The following is a 22,113-nucleotide window of genomic DNA, read 5'->3' on the forward strand; positions in this document are numbered from 1 at the left end:
TATCCCTCGAGTTTACAGTTATATCTCCATGTGCGTCCAACGGACGGGCGCACTAGGTGGAGCATTTTATTTAGTTTATTTACAACCGTTTCTACATCTATCTCAACGCGCGCAGACAAAGAGCGTTCGTCTATAAGTGGTGAAGACCACTATGTTTTTTTGCTGAGCTTGAGCCGGTCTTGCCTTGTCCGCCACGCTGTTGAAATTATATTGGCTTCCGTATATACGCACGGATGAGTATTATGCAGACAGAGGCATTTGAAGATGGCGCTCCAGGGTTTACGACTCCGGCTCGAACTGGTAGCCCTTGATGTTGAGCGTGATGGAAATGATTTCTCTTGCCGGCTCACCGTCCAGTTCGTTGACCAGACCGGTGTCTCGCTTGACTCTTGATGTACCGGTCGACGTGGGCGCATCAGCCGCAACTTCCGAGTTGGAGACCGCTGGACCATCTGCAGCCGTGTCGGTCGGATCGGCCAGCGCGTTAATATCGTTCAACGTTTCTGGGCTAAGGTGCCGGGCCGACCGACCGCTGGCTTCGGCAGGGAATGGTGGCAAATAAGTAGCAGGAGGATTAGTGCTGCTTGGTCGGTAAGGCTGCGGGCAGTTGGGATCGGGCGAGCCGGGATAGCACGAGGACGGCGTTGTTGTGACGAACGGTCGCGGACAGGCAGGATCAGGCGAGCCGGGATAGCACGGCTGGCGCGTGGTCGGTACGGGACGGGGAGTAGTTTGTGGGCAGCGTGGATCCGCCGAGCCTGGGTAGCAGCGGAGTGGTGGCTGAGTTGGGGGCTGCGTTGGTCTCGGTGTGGTTTGTGGACAGCGAGGGTCGTTCGAGCCTGGGTAGCAGCGAGGTGCTGGTGTAGTGGTTGGCACTGGTCGTGGAGTGGTTTGCGGGCAACGAGGATCGTTCGAGCCTGGATAGCATCGCGGTGCTGGTGTAGTCGTTGGCACTGGTCGGGGTGTAGTTTGTGGGCATCGAGGATCGGTGGATCCTGGGTAGCATCGTAGAGGAGGCTGTGTAGTTGGTGTCGGTCGGGGAGTGGTTGGACAGCGAGGATCGTTGGAACCTGGATAGCATCGAGGTGCAGGCGTTGTTGTTGGCACGGGACGAGGGGTGGTTTGCGGACAACGAGGATCAGTGGAACCTGGGTAACAGCGCAGCGGTGGCTGCGTCGTGGTCGTGGGCTTTGGACAACGAGGATCTGTTGATCCCGGATAGCACACTGGGGCCGGTGTAGTTGTTGGGACTGGGCGAGGAGTGGTCTGTGGACAGCGAGGATCGTTCGATCCTGGATAGCATCGAGGAGCAGGCGTTGTCGTGGGAACTGGGCGAGGAGTGGTCTGTGGACAGCGAGGATCGGTCGATCCTGGATAGCAACGCAGAGGTGGCTGCGTCGTGGTCGTGGGCTTTGGACAACGAGGATCCGTTGATCCCGGATAGCACACTGGGGCCGGTGTAGTTGTTGGGACTGGGCGAGGAGTGGTCTGTGGACAGCGAGGATCGTTCGATCCTGGATAGCATCGAGGAGCAGGCGTTGTCGTGGGAACTGGGCGAGGAGTGGTCTGTGGACAGCGAGGATCGGTCGATCCTGGATAGCAACGCAGAGGTGGCTGCGTCGTGGTCGTGGGCTTTGGACAACGAGGATCCGTTGATCCCGGATAGCACACTGGAGCTGGCGTGGTTGTAGGCACTGGTCGAGGAGTGGTCTGAGGACAGCGAGGATCGTTCGAGCCTGGATAGCATCGCGGAGCAGGCGTTGTCGTGGGAACTGGACGAGGAGTGGTCTGAGGGCAGCGAGGATCAGTGGAGCCTGGGTAACAGCGCAGAGGTGGCTGCGTTGTAGTCGATGGTTTTGGACAACGAGGATCGGTCGATCCAGGATAGCACACTGGAGCTGGCGTGGTTGTAGGCACTGGTCGGGGAGTAGTTTGTGGACAGCGAGGATCGTTCGATCCTGGATAACAACGCGGTGCAGCGGTAGTCGTTGGTACTGGCCGTGGAGTGGTCTGTGGGCAGCGAGGATCGGTCGATCCTGGGTAGCAACGAAGCGGTGGCTGTGTTGGAGGCAGTGTAGGTCGTGGAGTGGTTTGCGGGCAACGAGGATCGTTCGAGCCAGGATAGCATCGAGGTGCTGGAGTTGTTGTTGGCACTGGACGAGGTGTGGTTTGTGGGCACCGGGGATCAGTTGAGCCCGGGTAGCATCGTGGAGCTGCCGTAGTCGTTGGTGTAGGACGGGGGGTTGTTGGACAACGAGGATCATTTGAACCTGGGTAGCATCGAAGTGCTGGTGTTGTAGTAGGAACCGGACGAGTGGTCGTCTGTGGACATCTAGGATCTGTTGAACCTATATAATTATTAGAATGATTATATATTAGAAAATTTGAACTTGCACGATTGATAAAATAGATAAGAAATATGCTCACCTGGATAGCATGATGGACGCTGGGTTGTAGTTGGTCTTGGCACTTCCACTGGAGGCAAATATGTTTCCGAATCCGTCTTGTCCGAGCACTGTGGGTCAAGCGAACCTACAAAACCAATGGCATGATTGAAATGGAGTTCTTTCTATATTCCAAAACAAAAATAATCGCTAAAGCTTTACCTGGATAACACTTCGGTTCAGGTCGTGGCGTTGTTTGGGGACAGCGAGGATCAGTCGAACCAGGATAGCAACGTGGAGCGGCAGTAGTGGTTGGTACAGGACGTGTGGTAGTCTGGGGACATCTAGGATCAGTGGAACCGGGATAGCATACTGGACCACGAGTCGTCGTTGGGACGGGACGTGGAGTCGTAGTTTGTGGGCACCGTGGATCAGTGGAGCCGGGGTAACATCTCGGAGCCGAGGTGGTTGTAGGTGTGGGGCGAGGTGTTGTCGGACAGCGAGGATCATTGGATCCGGGATAACATCGAGGTGCAGGTGTTGTAGTGGGTACAGGACGCGTTGTTGTTTGTGGACAGCGAGGATCGGACGAGCCTGGATAGCAGCGCAGAGGTGGCTGAGTCGTAGTCGCTGGTTTCGGACAACGAGGATCCGTTGATCCCGGATAGCACACTGGGGCCGGTGTAGTTGTCGGGACTGGGCGAGGAGTGGTCTGTGGACAGCGAGGATCGGTCGATCCTGGATAGCATCGCGGAGCAGGCGTTGTCGTGGGAACTGGACGAGGAGTGGTCTGTGGGCAGCGAGGATCGGTCGAACCTGGGTAACAGCGCAGCGGTGGCTGCGTCGTGGTCGTGGGCTTTGGACAACGAGGATCGGTCGATCCAGGATAGCACACTGGAGCTGGCGTGGTCGTAGGCACTGGTCGGGGAGTAGTTTGCGGACAGCGAGGATCGTTTGATCCAGGATAGCAGCGAAGCGGAGGTTGAGTTATAGGTGTTGGCCGGGGAGTGGTTTGTGGACAGCGAGGATCGTTCGATCCTGGGTAACAACGCGGTGCTGCAGTAGTGGTCGGTACCGGACGAGTCGTTGTTTGTGGACAGCGGAGATCGGTCGATCCCGGATAGCATCGAGGGGCGGCCGTTGTAGTTGGAACCGGCCTGGTGGTAGTAGTCTGAGGGCACCGAGGATCGTTGGAGCCAGGATAGCATCGAAGTCGCGGTTGAGTGGTTGTTGTCGGCTTCGGACAGCGCGGATCAGTCGATCCCGGATAGCAAACAGGAGCGGGCGTTGTGGTTGGTACTGGTCGGGGAGTGGTCTGCGGGCAGCGAGGATCCGTTGATCCCGGATAGCAGCGCAGTGGTGGCTGAGTGGTGGGCGTAGGACGAGCTGTCGTTGGACGAGGAGTCGTTGGACGAGGAGTCGTTGGACAGCGTGGATCGTTTGATCCAGGGTAGCACCGAGGAGCAGCAGTCGTCTGGGGACAGCGAGGATCGGAAGAGCCTGGATAGCAGTTTGGTTTGTCCACCGGTGGCAAGTATGTAGCCGTATCCTTCGACGGAACCGTTGGTTGCGGGCAACGTGGATCAGGAGAACCTAGAAAGTAAACATCATACATTAAAACTCTTTTGACCGGCAAACGGGTGGCTTCACTCGTATTTACCTGGGTAGCAACGTGCAGGAGCGGAAGTGGTGGAAGGCTGTGGTGGCACGAATCCTGGACAGCGAGGATCCGACGTGCCCGGAGGACAACGGAGCACGGGCGTTCTGCAGCGGGGATCGTTCGAGCCCGGGAAACAGTTCAAACTCGAGCTAGTGGTGACCGACGGCACAGTGGGCACGATCGGCGGTCTCGTGGTAACTTGCTCCTGCGGAATCACTGGCAGGTAGATGGACACTTCCTCACAGCGTGGATCGTTCGATCGCAACAAGCAGTTGGGAACACTGTCATCCTCTTCCTCCTCTTCCACCGTGGTAGTCGAGAACCGTGGCGTAGTAGGCGACGGAGGTGGCCGTGTAGGACGTACCGAGGGGCGGAAGGTCGTTGGGCAGCGAGGATCGGTCGAGCCGGGGAAGCATCGTAGTGGAGCCGGTGTCACTTCGGTCGTGGTTGGTGTCGGTCGGGTACCACGCGATCGGCAACGAGGATCACGCGAGCCTCGCGAACAATCGGGACGCTGCGTGACGATCACATCGTTACAGCGATCGTCGGTCGAACCAGGCGCACACGTAAACTCGGTCGTGGGCGCTCGCGTTGGGGCGCGCGTGTTCGGTGGACGAGTGCGGCGTGGTGGAGCCGTGGCCGGCGTTGTCTCTACCGGACGCGGTGGACGTGTGCCACGGCGTGGTGGTTGCGTTGCTGGCTCCGTGTATTGCGGTTGGGTAGGTGCAGCCGTGACCGGTGGACGACGGCCGCGCGTTGGCACGACCGGAGCCAACGAAGTTGTCTGCGTCGGCCGGCCGCGTGTCGGCGACGGACGCTTGGTGGTCGTTTCGACCGTGCTGATTAGATTCTCCTCCGCACACACCTGTGGCCCGCAGCCTCCGCGACAGATCTCGATGTCGCACTTGAGGAACACCTGCATACGGTCGGGGAACTTGAACGCCTTGATGCTGTTGTGCACCACCAGGGTGGCGCCCGAGCTGCCCGTCTGCGTCGTCTTTTGCCACAGCCCGAACAGCTTCTTCTTGCGCGAGCATCCATTCTTGTCCGACAGCTGCAGCCGTGCGGTGGTGGCCGCCTCGTAGTCCGGACTGTCGAACGCGTAGCAGTCCTTCACCGACACGTCGTACTCGCCCTTCGGGTCGCGCAGGTACACCAGCACGCTGAGCGCCTCGCCGATCTTGATGATGCTCGGGATGGGCGAAATGCTCGGATAGGTGCCGCGCTGGATGTCCATCCAGCACTCGACGCCGCCGGTCGAGGTGGGCACGTTCACCACCTCCAGCTGGTCCACCACGAACGGCTTGAAGATGATCGTGTTCTGCTGCTGCTCGCTCTGGCTGCACGAGATGCGCCGGGCCGTGTCCCACGCCTCCTGCACCTCCTCGTCCGTCTGTATGACGAGCACGTTGTCGACGGAGGCGCACACGGCACAGGACGGCTTGCTGCCGCACCTGTCGTACGGCACGGTGAAGGTGAACTGCCGCCCGCCCTGGTTCGCCTGCACGTACCGACACTTCGGGTCGTTGTGGTAGCCCTGGCTGTAGATGACGCCTTGGAAGTCGTCCTCAAACTGTATCGTCACGAGCATACCGCTTCGCTGATCACACTTGACATCGATTGTCTCGATGTGCGTGTGATCGTGCCCGCCGGCAGCACGATCGCCCTGGCGCAGCACGTTTCTCCTATTTCCCGCCGGTGCGAGTGCATTCTGACTATCGCCGAACAGTTGCGCAACGGTCAGGCTTGCCTATGGAGGGAGAACCAAAAAAAAAGGAGATAAAGGGTCAGCCATTCGTTCTCAATTTGGAAGACGTGTGTGATATGTAAATTCCTTCCATCACATTCAACAGGTGGCTAACAACAAGGGAGAGAAAAACTGTTTTGCAATTGAAGGGTCCGGAATTTGGCAATCGATGCCCGAAAACTAAGAACAGGAGCAAAAAACAGTCTCTCTTACCAGTAGCAGGATTGTCACTCAATGTCAGCTACGGATACAGACAATTACGTCAGTAGATTATCATCGGAACCCAACAGATTGTGAGATGCATACGAATGACGTTCGTTAGGTTTCGAATTAAACTTGTCTGGCGGTAGGGACACACGAGGGTTATGCCAAATGTCTGTCCGCAAGGGTTTCATCTTGGAATGTCAAATTAAATTCACTACATCACCTAACCGCCGACCAGTGCCCGGAACATTCTTGGAAACAATCACGAATGGTACGAATTCTTGAGTAGTTTCACTACCTAAGCTCTTCGGGGAGAGGAGAGTGCTTGCAGACTTCAAAGCATGCCTGACGTGCTGCTGACTAGCCTGGAACTGGCTAGAGTGGTTGCTGCTTGGTAGGAAATTTGCTCAATGGTGCATAAAACTTATTGCTCAGTTTCAGTTAAATGTATCGCGACAAACAACTCTCGGAATTGAAACGTACAACATTACGGAATGTTTATCGAAAAAAAAAGCTAACGCACCGCTACTGTTTCACACGTAAAGCCAAATTTATACTGACAAACGAAGTATTAAATCAGCAAACCATTCGGTTCGGTTTATGCCAATTTGTACGGAAATTGTGGTATTACCGCATCTTCACAAGCCGTTCGAGGAATTGGGACCGATTCGTACAATCCCGTTGGCGCAAGGTTCCATGTTCTCGGAAAAAGTGTAAGTAAGAAGAAGCGTCCTGCGAAAGAGCCAAAAGCCAGAGGAGCCGCACCGAGAACTGAACCAATAATTGGACCGGTTCGGTTTGTGGTGTACCAACCAACCAAGGGGAGAGCTTTGTCCGATTTCCGACACCGATTCCAAGATTTGGCAGTTTGGCTTCCGGGTATTTACACCATTCGGTGTTTCTCTCACCCTGGTTAGTGCCAGATTGGAGCATCATTGTGCGGATGTAGCTCGACCAGGGCGAGGTGAATAGTTTTCCCCGGAAAATTAGATCCCAGGTTCATCAGTCGGTGTGTTCAACTAAGGAATGGGCTTGTTGCGTGTGTGTTTGTTTTGCTGTGGCTTTCGATAGCACACCGGGCCGCGGACACTGCAATGGCGAGGACGTGTCGTAAAGTTTGAAATTACCTTTGGGCCACCAACACCTCCCCGCCCTACCCCTATTGTCTAACCGATTGTACTGTACTGCGTGTGATTCACGAAGTAAAGAAAGGAAAGGCAAAACTGGGCCAAACGGAAGGGACCGTATACAGCACGTGATACGGAAGGTTGTTTGCAAAGGAGCTTCCGCTCTGATGGGTCGTCCGAATGGGACGTATTTTCGTTTCCGTGCCGTATCTCTTTTTCTCTCTGTAGCTTCACGTGAGAACTTTGTTAACCGGATGAGCTGAAGGATGGTGGCTGGATGGACAGGAAGAGTCCAAAGGAAAGTGGCTGTAAGAACGAAACAAATTGCGCTCCTTACAGCAGCAGCAGCAGCAGCATCTTTAACGGAGCGAACGCCTGCAACCCTTTCGAACCACCGTTAAGAGGATTGATTTGTGCCGCCTTTTCCCTTTTTTTTGTTCGACAATAAAATTGGCCCTGAAGTTTTGGCATCAGCAACTGTAACCCCTTCCGCATTTTTTCCGTTCCATCTTTATTATTTTCAACCGTACTCGAAATGCTATCGTCGTGTCCTGCCTAAAGCCGCTGTGACGTTATTGTTTTGTTTGGCTGCTAACTTTATGCTTTCGCTGCCTTCCACGTGTGCTGGTATATTGTTGGGCATAATGCCTCTCTCACCCGTTCTACCCGTTCGTCAATGGTTCCCGGTGTGGCGTAGTTACGTATCGGCGACCGTATCGATAAATGGGTCTGTTTCGCATTATTGGATGGCGTACTGGATGGATCCGTGCACTTTAACCGTCCGTTACGTGATGGATGTCACAAGGAGCCTTCGTGTTCATCTTGTTTCGCATGATTTACGATTATGAAAGTCAATATATTGCAGCACACGGTGCTACGGATGGTATCTGATCAGATCAATTGTTCCGGGGAGGGACTCACAGACGGCAAGAGACATTCCGTGGAGGAGTCCTTTTGATGGTCGATTTTGCGAGCGCTATTTCAGATGTTAAAGATGCAGAACAATTTGTGGAATTGGTAGGGTTTGTGAGAAGACAGCTCAGCTCTAGTTAGTTGAAAATCCGTATTTGACCATATAATGTAACATAGAACTAAATCTGGTAGCATCAATTCATGAATCAAACAATAAGAAAAGCATTGAATGAAAACAAGCAAATAATAAAATACGTGCAAGTTTCATTTGCACCAGCGTTTTGTGGCAATTACTTTGCATTATTTCAAGGCTGGAAAAACATCCAACGAAGAAGACGGAAAAAAACCCTCCAAAAAATACGACGAAACCATTTCCCAACGTGCTGTTGAAGACGGTTGTTCAATAAATTACTTTCCAACTTTTCGCGGGAAACGTGTAGCGATTTTTTTTGCTGTTGTGTAGGACTACACCTACTTTTGTTGATGCCGCTGTTAATGGATCCTTCCGCGTAATTTCGCTCATTGCACACAAAGTCAAAGTCAATAACGGGCGCTGGTAAAGCGTTTTTCTTTGAGCATCACCTTTTTTCCCGATTTTGCTCGCGCACGAAACACGCAAAGCGCAAAGAAATAAAGTTTAAAAAGGAAAAAGGTAGCTTGAGCAACACGAGCGGCGCATTAAACGCAAATAAAAAAAAACGGAGATGGTACCGAAACCGGGGCACACTACCAATGTGCAACCGAAGCCGAAGCGAAGCAGGGATTTTTGCATTCCCCGTTGAAATAATAGACAAATAATGGCCGCACCGGTCCGGTCACGGGTAGGGTAAATTAAATTTCACTTAATTTCCGTTTCCAACCTTCCACCGTGCCGTGGGATGGGGTTGAGCTGTGTTGGGGAAAAGCGTAGTGTCCCTGTGTCGCTCGGACCATCATTACCCGGGCGTACCGGAGCCGGAGACGCTTTGCTGTGGACAATTTGTTACATTAAGGGTTGCCGGTGGAATGTGGTTGCTTTACGTTTGTTCTTATTCGTTCCCGTCCGCTCAACAGCTTTACAAAAGGTTGAGCATTGTTGGAAACGCAAGTAGGAAGAGTGTGCAAGTACTTCCTATTTTGTTCTAAAGGGTTTAGGTAATGCTTATGTCGGAGACAATGAGGTAAGAATGGTGTTTGATTGGATGGCGGAAGCGTTCTTGACATCGCCTGTTCGTCTGAGGGGAGGGTTTTTGTTAATTTTATTATCTTTTCTTCTAAAAAGGAATCAAATTACCGATGTTACCGATTGATCATTGATTTTGGGTGAAGGTTGATAGATCAATATCCGTAATGAAGGAAAGGTAGTTACATTATGTTTATTCATTCCAGAAGGAATTTAAAATGATTTGCTACAACTGTGATTTAGTGATGTATGCTGTGGAAAAAAATATTTTATCACAGTGTTGAATTTTTCAAATAACTCTTTTAGAATTTGAATCGATGTTAATAAATGCTGCAAACCACATCGCACTGAAAGTGATTTTAAATAAACGATGAAGTGGAAATTTAAGTAAAAAATGACAAAGTGATGGAAAACAAATGAAAAAGATAGGGAGATAAAGAGAAATTTATTTAAAATTGAAATTTTACGAAATAAAATTGTAAACACAAACACAGAAATACATTTAAAGCAGCCCGTTAAACTAAAACAAACCGTGGTACCCAGTACAAGGTTTATGAAAAAAAAAAATGCATGACCAAATTCAATCCAAAGCTAGTAATCGTCCACATAAAATTCCAATTTGCAAACAGTGGAAATGAAGCTTAATGATGTGTATGATGGACGCAACCAAAATATCCAGAAGTAACGGTTGCGGTTAAAAGTAAGTAGAAAACGTGGAAACTATTCAACCGTCGATCAAATGAGCGCGAAATTCTACTAAACTATTACCACTTAATTAGCTGAATGGTTCTGCGACGCATATTAAAATAGTTCGCTGAACTTGTTTGGCTTACAGGCAGTTTACCAGTAACTGCATACCATGTCCTGTAGAAATCGTTTACCATGAGGTGCTAAAAATCCCTACCATTTAACCCCTATATTTGAACGGGCATGCATCGTGCCCGGGCGCACAAACTGAACCTAGACACACATCTATTCCCGGAAGGAAAAGATTTAATTAAATTCGCACGCTGCAAGCATAGCTGGTAAAATGCAGTGTTCTATTTGCGGTTTATACAGGAGAGAGAGAGAGAGAGAGTGAAGGAGATGGTGCAGAAAGAACTATGGCAGCAGTATCACACATCATCCCACACCGCCCCAACTTGATGGCAGATTAATTTTGAGGTTTGACACAATATAGTGCACCCACGAGTAGCACGCCGCTTCGTTTGCCCGCGGGATTTTCCAGATTAGAAATACCGCAGGGAATGGGAATTGCACGGTGATTTGGTCGCTAGCGCTTCATGACAAGCTGGACAAGTTTAATGCACCACGGTGAGGTGCTGTTAGCATTTCCTGTTTACGTGGGACTGCGTGTGACGGACTCAATCTTTCATCCTCAACAGTTCGGAACCATATGCATAGGTTTACCGAATTTTTACTTCCTTACCGGATATGGAATCTGCCAAATAAACGGTGTTTTCGGTTGGTTCCACTGCGATGGTTTTACGATTACGATCACGAGATTTGCATACGACCGTGCGTTTCAGGGTTGTACCAACGAAGCACGATAAATGCTTATGGTGGTTAGAAAGAATGATGGAAAAGAACATCTTTCTGCTCCCTCATTCTGGACCGTACTTGTGGTTCTTCTTTGACTCTTCGTTTGAAAAATAATACGCGCTTTAATTTTCGTACTAGCTTAACATGCACTGCACGTGCCGGGAGTAGCCAGGGATGGATGTGAAATTAGTCGGTTTTGTGTTGTTTTTTTCCCCTCGCTAATGCGGTAAGCAAACTTAAACCTGGAGCTTGATGTACCGAGAACGCACAAACATAAGCGGAGATTGTGAAAATTTGCGGAAACAATTATGCTAAGACGTGAGCAACATTCCAGGCACGTCACACATTACGGCCCGTACGGCTGAGCTACAGGAGAAAATTAGATAATAAACAGTGATGAATCGGTGCGTTTGGGTGCTGCGTTTCGCAAGCTGCCCTAAAACATCGTCATCAGATCATCTGAGCAGAGGTTACAGTGGGCAGAATAGTAGCTTTTCAATACAAAACTTGGGAAGGAATTGGTGAGGAAAGTGTCAGCGATGCATCGAAAAACTGATAAAATTGATAAGCGAATGCGGAACTTTTTCCAACATCTTATGACATCAAATAGGAAGCACATACCCACCCGGAAGCATTTGCAACTGTACTTTTTTGTTTACTGTGCAAGCTACCCGCCAGTGAACACTTTGCTTACCATGAGCTGAGGTTTGTCTGTTTGCTTGAACAATATTTGCTTTGCAAGAGCAGCACGTAAACCAATGCCAATTTCTGTAGCTGGTGGGCACGTTTCGCTCATGAATCAATAATATGGTTACAGTATCGATCCAAGGATCACCTGGACACCATCCCATTAACGATCGTGATTTCATTCACATCTGCTCCGTAGGCTCAGATCATGCTGACGAAACCTGATGGAAATTAGACCCGATAGCTATTTCTAGCTGATGGTAGGAGCAGCTAGCTTCGGCTAGGATCATTAACTACCACTAAGGGAGTGGACAAGTTTTGTGCGTAAAAATGCAAATCAACGGCCTGCTTTAGCACTGGCTCGCTTGGATGAAGGATGCGATGATGAAGGAAGACGACACCGGTGCGATACGCACCACGCTCGTGGAAGATGTCGCACTTGTTGTGTGTTTGTCATTTTTAACACAGTGCCTGGGGCAAACGTCTTCAGACGGACCGCAAGCACCTTACCGGGTCCGATCGGTGGCGTAAGCGAGGCGTAGCGTAAGTCAAACGATGCGTATTTTTGGCAGAAATTTTCAAGGCTAAACATCTGCCGAAACTTCCTCGATTAACATTTTGCCAAAAGGTGGCTAGCGATGGGGATCTATTATTAAAATTAAGCGACAAGAGGGGATGTTCCCCGAAGAGTGGGATATTTTTAGCGAGACGATGAAATTTAAATAATCTCCGTTCGATGTCGACGTGCGTTAATCGTCTTATGAAGTTAAGCCCACACATGTATTTTTTTGTATTGTATCGTTTATTCTGTTTTGATAGCATTTGGTTCCAAAGTCCAGGTAAGCATTCGCCTTTCTCGCATATTAAAAGTGGCCAGCTCTTGAAGTCTCCCTAAAAGCAGCTCCCTTTTAGGGCAATTTTCTCACGGCTGTACGCGCTTGTTACGATTGCAGCTCCTCTGTCATTAAGGGGTGGTAAGCAGCAAAACACACTACCGCGTCTAATGTGGTCACACGATGTGCGAGATGTTTAACATTCCGCTCAATTCGCCCGAATGCCTTCGCCCCAAAGAAAGGGAAAAAAACTCCAATTTGTCAAATGTGAGCACCTTATTCACCTTCCAATCACACCATTATAATCTCGTTGAAGATCTATCCCCCCTCCCCCCTGAGGGAGGATAAACCAGTGTATGATAGGGGTGGTCGTGAAAAAAAAACTCGCGCAATTTGCCGGACGAGCTGCCGATTCATACTTTCGACGTTAGAAAGTACTCCAGAGCGTTCGAGTTGCTGCTGCCGTACATGCAAAGTGGAAGAGCCAACGGGGGCGGGGGGGGGGACCTCTTCTCAGTAGGTCAGCGTAGCGCATTACACAACGATGTTTGCCCCTTACGGGTGGGAACTGGCGTACGGTTCAGATCGGGTTAGCAGATGTAAAAGAAGATTATCTTGCGCCCGATCATGACGATTGGAAGGGCTTGGCTGGGGGTGCCATGGGGATGATCGGGATGATGTGAACGAAGAGGGCGACGATACATTGCGTACGCAAATCACGGACGTTGGACGAGTCGTGGAAGCGGCATTGATGATACGGATGAGTAGGTTGAGCAGGCTCAGGTAAAAACAAACCTGAAAATAACACTTTCCTCACGGAATGTCTTTAAAGTTGCTTCTCTTGTTTTGATTTTCTACGTAGTTGAAATAATCTTTTAAAAAGCAGTATCAAACCGATTTATTTGAGACATTTGACATTTGATTCCAGTAGCGACTCATCTTCTTTCCCATATGCTTGGCTGCTGCGAGGTTTCCATCCACATACCGTATTCAATCCCATCATTAGCTAATAGTAGCGTCAGCGTACGGTTTTGGTCGATGCCCGCAGGCATCTTGAGAAGGTAAAAAGGGCGATGTGTATGCTCTCATCAAATGCATCACTTCAACTACGGAACAGCTTCATACGTATTCTCAAGTACGCCCTCCCATCCGTTTGCCAAACTAGGCAGGAGTGCAAGGTGTCAATGCGTAAATCGTGGCTTACATGTCCATCAAGCGGCACAGCAATAGGACCATGAGATGGCAAAATAAACAAAAGCCGAGCGAGTGGAGTGGAGCCGAACATATTGGCGTCAAAAATTCGTTCATTCAAGCGCAAAGGTCAGGTGGGATGATGTCAATGGTCAAACTTTTAATCATGCAATTTGCATGCAATCTCGATAGCCGATTAACGGTTGTACCGAGAATATATCTTGTGGTACACTTGAATTTGTTTCGTTTTTTAACGGGCTGTTTGAAAACTGTTATTTGAATTACTGATTTTTTCCGAATTTCTCTTGGCTCAACAAAAGTGTTGAGAATTCATTAATTTACAACGGTTTTATATTGTGCGAGATTAGTAAGAATTTTACTTCTGCAGAGAGGTACTTTCGTATGAAATTTATAACAAACCCACCACTCAATAGTGATAAAAATGTGCATTTTACGAATATGCTTCCAATGTACATATGCGTTTGCAGCAGACCCTCTGAGTCGCCAATATGCGAGAGCTGCAAGGTTGTGACAACATTCATCATATTCCACACCATGGCTTTCAACCTTAGGGGCAAGTCTATTTCATGGCAAGATGCTCCATGTGCAAAGTAACATCAAAAACCTTGCTTGCTCGCTTGACGCTTTTGGCGGGCACACTTCAAGTGTCGATGGTGTTGCTCGATAATATCAAACCGATGTGAAAACAAATGCTCAACCCAAAAGGGTGTAGAAGTAGTGACGGTTTCTGAACTGTGTTTTTTCTCTCTCTCTCTCTCGTTTCCTTTCCCGAAAGCTGCACATTTGCTAACAAACCAAACCCCAGCAATCGATGGATGATTGTCTTTTTGTTCCCCTCGGAAAAGGGGCTAGGTAGTGAGTTCGATTTGAGACATCCAACAGGCTTCTCCCTGCTGCCTGCTACGTCCTATCCACCGAACTACTCTTATGTCCGCACACTTGCAACTACACTACGTCAATAAAGACCGCGAATTACAAGTTAAACCCGGTGTGCGTTTTTTTGTTACTTATCGTTGCCTCAACTATCTTAATGTTTGTGTGTGTGTGTGAGTGTGTGCCCCGAAACTGCAACACTATGTTGGGCTTTTTCCTCCGCCTCACTGATTGCATTGAGGATGGCACTTTTTGTGTGTGCGTTTTTCTGTATATATTCTGCATCGCCCCGATGAATGGGTACGCCGTGCACGCGAAGCTTTTGAAGATGTTTCAACACGCAAAAGCAACAGCAACGAAAAAAAAGGTCCAAGAAAGCTGACCTCTATCTATCGAACAGCACGGTGTTGCGCAAGCTATGCTAGCGTGGTTGGTGGAATTTTCCCTTGGCTTAGGAGTCTTCAGCTAGACAAACATTTCACCCGATGCGTTTTATGATGAAGATGTTATTAGCTTCACTCGTGTTTCTCTCTCTCTCTCTCTCTCTCTCTCTCTCTCTCTCTCTCTCTGGTGGAACTGTTGCCTTTCATAAAAACAAAACCCATAAAACCTACTTATTGATATAAAGAATGATTGGCGTGGCATTATTTAGATGCCACCGAGTTAATTAGCGCACGGGGTGGGCAGGGATTAGCTGTTTTGGAGCATGAGTTTTGGTTTATGGTAGCGAAAGCGTAAACGGTACACCATCAACAGCCTGCAGTCATGATGTTACAATGTCACCTTAAGAATTTAATGGGTCCTAAAGTGGACGACTTTTAGCTGCAAGAATGATGGCAAAGGGTGGAAACATTTCTGTTAGTTTTGATTTTGATCAACCAAAATTTGCTTCCTGCTATAAATTCCTCAACTTGAGCATCCGGTAGTCAGTTCGACTATTATGAATTCATGCTACGAGACTTAAAGATCAAGGATTACCAACATTGTCCTTCGGATTGAGTTGATCTATTTTGAAGAAATGCTTGACTTTGCCCTAAAATCTCCCAAATCAGCTTAGGTCTGGTTAGTTTTGAAAGTTGTCACCCATAATTACACGATTTAAATTAATAATAGTGTCACATTTTCAGCGTACCAGCGTACCATGCATACGCTAGCTTTTCTAACCCGTCCCTTTCCCGCGCCACCGTTCAATAATGTCGAACGGGCTACTAACGAGCGATGGCATAACGATTTGGCTGCCAGCTTTAAACGACGACCTTGACAATACTGGCCTTTCACCTTCACACGATGAAGCGCGTGCTTAATCTTGGGCTTAATTTATATCCATCCCCATGCGTGTGTGTGCGTGTGTGTCTGGCGATGGTATTGGAGAAAAGAGAGAAAAAGCTAGCGCCAAAGCTGCACCGAAGATAGATACACCTTGCCCAAGGATTACCACGGGCGAGACTAGCCGGTCTCCGTTTTTGGTCAATAAATCATCTTCATGTCGATGAACTGGCGGAGGAGCTTTCTTGACACAGCCAACTGACGGCCCGATACGACTCGACACCTTCCCAGGCAAGGCTTACGCACGGTACGGGTACGGTGAAACGGGTATTGCGTAAAAATGATGCATGTCCCATCGAAATGCAATGCTTTGCAATGGTTGCCTGGAATCGATCAATCAGGATTGAAGCATTGAGGCTGGACTGAGGGATCCGTCCCAGGCCGGAGGTTAGAAAAGTAACCCAGCAGACCTTTCGCAGCAGCAATGCATGCACACAGGTGGGTTATAGCTATCGCTTTGGATCATGTCTAAATTTATCGTCCCATTGTGTCAGCCCACAGCCTGTCCACGTTGACCGAGCTTCGCCGGCTTCGACTTCGGAAAACTGGCAGCAGATTGTCAACCGGCTTACTTTGATTGACTTATTGAGATGAACGTTTTGGCGCACTGCGAGTGGCGGCTAAAGGTTACGCACACAGTTAGTGCCGCTGGGGATCGATTTTTGGGATGAGTGGTCCGGGCGGCTAATAGCACACGCGGTTCATAATTACCGCTTCTGGCAGTGTGTCGGAGGAAGGGGGATGAATGTGGGTTGTACGAAAACCGCATTTGTATTTACACACCGTCGAAATGTCGGACTTTGGCGGCATCGCGGTGTTTTGCTTTCAGAACAAACGTAAATGTGTGCCGGCACAAACTGTGCGCCGTTGGGTAAATGTCAATCTGCTATGGGCTCCATATGCGGAGATCATCTTGAGGCTCAAGTGCCATCGTAATCGAATGGAAGAACGAGCTCACGTATGCAAAGCTTATGCTTCTATTCGTTCGGAGACTGTGTACTTTCGATACGCACCACATGTCGACAGATGATTACCGCAAATTACCGTTCTCGATGAGTTTTCGATAGCAACAACAGACTGCAAATTGTATGTAATTGCGGCGATACTAGGTGGCTAAATGAAAGCAATGATACCCCTGGTAACTGTCACTTAAAGCAGTGATATTAAATTTTACTCCTCGATTCGATTCATGCATGCATATGAGCGTGCAAAGAAGATGTAATGAAAAATCGATTAAGGTTAATGACCAATGAAGGATAAGTTCATAACATATTTCGGCTCACTGTACACTATTCTTGTTCATCAAGCACAATAGCAGTTAAATATATGTGCCAAAATGCAAATAACTTTCAAATTATTGTATCTGCTAGACATACCAACCAGTCACTTACATCACAGCACTATGTTTTTTTCATCTCTCTGTCACTGTTAGTGTGAAACTTGCTGTAAGACAAACTGCAGCAAAAACAAGGATACGGAAAACATGGCTAAAACTGTAGTTACGTCTACGAATCCTTCCACCTTAAGGTGTGCGGTTTTATGTCAATTGTACGTACGACGCATCAGCTCATACGGTGTGCAAGACGGACACACCTGTTACCCATGCTGGATTATGGTTGGGATTTGCCAAATGGTCGTAGTTCCGTGTGGTGTTTTTTTTCAAACATTGGCAACACTGAGTGAGTGCAGATTGTGTAAGTCTTGCTCTTGACTAAGGTAGGATATGTGATTGCTCAGTGTGGTGAAATAAAGTTGCTTAAAAAAAAAGTCGCAATATAATTGTTATCTCTAGTGTTGTAATATGTTTGATCTAAAATGAAGCTTTCAAGAGCTTTTTAGTGAAAAGCTTACAGAGTAAATCCAACTGTTGCTTATTCTTTTGCACTCACGAGTGGTTGGTTTGATTCTATTTCGAAGCTCGAACAAATAGGCTACATCTTCTAGATCAAATCATAAAATAAAGCAATTTATTTGATGAGAAATTTTTGCAATGAAAACAAAAAAAAGAACACTGCGGTATGATAAGACGCCTGCACAGTATAACAAGACTGCTCCATTAGTTGCTCAATGTCTTTCGCTTCAATAAATGTCTGAATTCGGTCTTCCATCATGCCTTTTGCCGGGTGCCATTTCTCCAGAAGCCACCGTACTGCAACACGGCCCATCTTCTCATGCTTGATTTGATCGACTCATCTTTTTGGCCATTTTTGGCCTTAACGAACGCGTGCAACAATTAATCAAACCCCTGTAACCCACCCTGTAACGGAGGGCCCCAAAAATGGGAGTCGAATCGTCGTTCGAGCTGGTTTTAACCTTTCGGCATTTTCCAAGAATAGCGATAGAAAAAGCGTGCAAATTGATGGATGAACTTACCCCATCGGTGGTATTGGGTTGCGATTAGATGGTGTCAAAAATATGCTTTTATTAATAGCTCCCAAGGAGAGATGGAGAGAAGCAGCATGTGCAAGAAAGGATCAAAAGTGAGCGTTCATTATGGGGTAGCTTATCAAAATGTCCTCCAAGGGGGTTCCACAAGTTTGACCACAGCTGAGTTGTGTCTTTAGTGTGCCATGACTTGATGCATCATCGCCACCGACTGCACCACTTGCCGTACGTTGGTTGATTGATTGTAATTTTGTCTACCGACGCGCATTGATTTGCATAAAACCAGGCGTAACTGGACGTGCGAAGGTCACCATAAAGTCCGGATAAATGACGGATTCCGCAGTTGAAGCTTCTTTGTGTGCCATGCGAACGGGCTACACGCGTCTGCAGGTGCGTGTGGTGTGAAGCGTTTGAGTTGGTGATTAGTAAACGGATTTTACAAAACGGGCTACAAGCGGCGACAAGTTGCCTGGCCATGCGTTCAGGCTAAGGTTGAGTTGTTCGAGAAAGATTTGCATACAGCTAATTACCCGCTGGTGTTGTTATGAGGATATGAAGAAGGTGAATTATACCAGTGTCGAGCTGTGCAACTGTTTCGCAACGAGTACTTTACAGTTATTACTGTTTCTTGTAATATTTTGCCATGAGTCATGCTTACAGCTACTACATAGAAGCAACTCTTCAAGAATTTGAATGTCTTTATTCATTGAAAGTGGGGATCCTTTATCGAAAGAAACTATTGCGACTCAAACACTCAAGCAGAATAGATGTAACACATTTCACAAGAGACACCTGTGAGTGATATAATATTTCACGAAATGATGCTATCGAAACAACTTGCTCCAATCGCCATTCGGGTGAACTGTCTGTAAATACATCAATTCCGGGCAGTAAATTTAAAATTCCTAAGGGCATCGTGGGTCCCGGGCCGTCCCGGCAGGATTGTTTTGGGGACAAAACTTTCTTTCGTCACTCCGGAGGCGTCGCAACGTCTGCCTGTCTACCATTGACCAGCTGCAGCATCCCGAAACGGTTAGATAACAGCGATAACAACTTTGCCATCGGTCTCAAGGGCACCAAGGGATGGACGGGATTTGGAGCACCAGTTTCGGACCTATCGGGTATCTAGGTCCCGTGTTAGATAACACGTACGCGGTTGAACACCTTCATTGTTGCGTCCCTTACCGGTTTGGTCCATCCTTCAAACAGCCGACGGAATTGATTGCCGTGAGATATTAATGCACGGATGGGAATGGGGTTCGGTCTTAATAGATAGATGGCATGGGTGTTGGGGTTCGAGGGATATGCAAAACAAACTCTGCCATCTCCTGGTCGGGACCGGTGCCTGATACGCACATGAGTCAACCTGTTGTTGCCAGCGAAGGTGCGTAGGTTGGATCGGTCCAACGTCCTTCCCTTCCTTCACACCGTGGGGCCTGCTCAGCCTTTCCAGCTTGTGGGGCCTTTCAGGGTGGAGTCTCACGTGTGCTACAGCATTAGCATAAAAATGTGCGGCTCGTAAAACCATTTCAAGGTGAACCATCCGAAATGATCGGCCATCTACCTTCTGGCAGGGGGTAGGCTGAAGATGCGATGCTCATCGCTTGGGCCGGGGTAGAAAAGCATACGGCGTTGCGAGCCGGGGAGACAAAAACGCGGTCTCTAATTCGTTTGCCGACTCGCCGTTGAAGTCTACGCTGGAGCGGAGTTAGCGTACGTTTGTTGGCGTGTTTTTTTATTTGGTACCCGCTCAGCAAGCGTATGCTGTTTTATAGCGCCCGGCAGTGATGGCAAAACTTTTGCTAGTCCCTTAAGCTTAACGCAAGTTGATGGGGGAGCATCTCATGTGAGTATGTGTGTTTTGCAGCCCCTCGTTCGTGAAGGTATTTTTAGAGAATTTACAACCGGCTTCCAACTTTAGACGGGTCGGTCCGGTTGACCTTTTCGGTGCCGGATAAAGAGAGACGTTCCGTACGCGGAACGATTCACTTCGCCTGTACACGTGCAGTGCCGGCAGGGGACAGTTTGCGCTTGTAATCTTCGGCGACAAATTGAATTCGATGGTATGGAAAGTATTTTGATTTTCCAAGTTTCTCAAGCGCAACAAAGTGGGAATGTTTCCATCGATTGTAAAGCCAGCTGCTGGTAAGGTAGCAAAAACAGAGAAGATCTTAAAAGAACCATCAAATAGACAGTAAAAATGGTGTCTGTTTTGCTTGCACGAAGCAGCTACCCAATTAGTGCCTTTCCAGTGAAGAGGGTTTTCGCACGACTGTTTATTTCTTCTTTTTACTTAAAAGCTTTGATTGTGATAAATTACTCTCGTCATTGAATAATCGTGACATTAATGTTAGCAGCTATGAGTGCGTGCGTATTGTTCCTGTGGGCCATGAAAGATTGACCATATTTGATGTTTTGATTAAATCATTGGATTTTAAAAGGCCTTCGATCAATTTGCGAACGTTTATCAAGGCTCTATCTATTGTATTTTGAGTGTACTTTAGACCCGGTGGAGATAGGAACCGAACATCTATTAGTTATTTAACTAACGTTGGAATTGTACGAAGCTTTTGTTTGTTTTAGGGATTAGCTTTCATCTGTAAAGGATTGTACACTATCGCCTAAATCCGCTTGTTTACGTTGGTTTTGCAGCTTTAGGTCTTTAGGCTATTAATAGACAAAGAAATCGTGTTAAATAGCCACACCCCGTCTGCTGATCATCACCGTAAGCTTTATTTTATGTGTGTTCTTCTTAATGATAGTAAGTCATAGGCTTTTACTGAAGTCACCGCACCTTGCGTTTGCGTCAAAAAATTAAACTCCAACAAACATTAGCGGGCAACGCTTCAAACCCCTTCCTACTCCTTCGTGGTATCGAACGCAAAAGTGGTTCCCAAAATTTGCTGATCCGTCTTACTCGTGTAGCGATTTTCAAGCATCATCATGCTAAGCCTGTAATCGTTGGTCGGATATTGCCATGCGGTTGGATTTAACGATGCAACATCGCTCCTCCAGCAGGACCAGCAAGAGGAACTGGCTGAAATTTTTGCTCGAGAAAGCGATGCCAAGGGCGTACGAATAAAAAAAAAGAAACTAAAAATAAAATAAAACCCGCTGCCCCGGTGACCCAATGTGCTGCTCTTCCGCTCCGGGAGGACTCCGATGCCGAACGATGATGTGGTCGATGATGTTGGCTGGAGAGACCCTATCCGCTCCCTTTGACTCAGCACAGGCGACGCTTTTTCAAGCTTATGCAATCACCGGCATTTTCAACTTTACGGTAGTATTATAGGGTTTGGGGTTTTTTGGTTGGACGTTTTTGAAGATGTTCCGTTTCGTCGCGCCGGTGTGCTGCGTTCGAGTGAATGATAGGCTTCTGGTCAGCTGGCGGCCGGGAGGCTCTCAAAAGTGAAGAGAGAATAAAAACAAACAGCCAATTGACAATTTAATCATACTGAGTGTGCTGGGATGTACTAGCGGGTTCAGTGATTTTTATAATCTTTTTTTTTCGGAGCGTTTGGTGCATAAAATATTTACTGCAGACCGATTTGTGCTTTCTTGAAGACGGTATTAAAAGATGATGCCTTTTTGTGCTTAATATGCAGCACAAAACAAAATATACATCCCCACCGACAATTGAGCTCTCGCTGGAGGGAAGATAAATTTCATCCGGTTGTTCAATTACGCTTTTGCGTTGCGGACAACACATAAGAGCCGTTAAATAAAAAAGCGCACCACGCAACAACCCCGTACGGCCTCTGACCCGTACGCGTTAGTGCCGATGGGCGATGGGACGCATCCCCGGCTCACACTCGTATCACACGGTTTGCGGCGGCGATCGAAAAATAACAATCAATTACATTCACCCGGCGCGCTGAACGAGCTGAAGAAGATGCGCCAAACCGGTCGCCAACCGAGATGTGATGCAATCGACCCACTGCTCGAGTACTTGGTGGTCGGCCGTCGTTGACTTTCGCCGCCCAGCTGGCCCAGCGTCGCGTATTTACATGCAATCGATTACTTGTTGGCGAGGCGGGACCAATGTTCGGCCGCATGTAC

The 22,113-nt window shown here is 48.3% G+C and overlaps 1 protein-coding gene across 1 annotated transcript in view; it reads right to left on the reverse strand.

The window, feature by feature from the left end:
* Positions 1 to 11: 11 nt before the first annotated feature.
* Positions 12 to 22,113, reverse strand: part of LOC121587818 (mucin-2) — a 36,713-nt gene continuing 14,611 nt past the window's right edge. The window contains exons 3-6 of the mRNA XM_041904990.1: positions 4,045 to 5,794; positions 2,607 to 3,977; positions 2,428 to 2,532; positions 12 to 2,348 (exon numbers count right to left, since the gene is read on the reverse strand). Of these exons, the coding sequence (XP_041760924.1) occupies positions 280 to 2,348; positions 2,428 to 2,532; positions 2,607 to 3,977; positions 4,045 to 5,794 (5,295 nt within the window). The 3' untranslated portion in view covers positions 12 to 279. The remainder of the gene's footprint in view (positions 2,349 to 2,427; positions 2,533 to 2,606; positions 3,978 to 4,044; positions 5,795 to 22,113) is intronic.

The sequence above is a fragment of the Anopheles merus genome, chromosome 2R, assembly GCF_017562075.2.
Source record: "Anopheles merus strain MAF chromosome 2R, AmerM5.1, whole genome shotgun sequence".
Taxonomy (NCBI): Eukaryota; Metazoa; Arthropoda; class Insecta; order Diptera; family Culicidae; genus Anopheles; species Anopheles merus.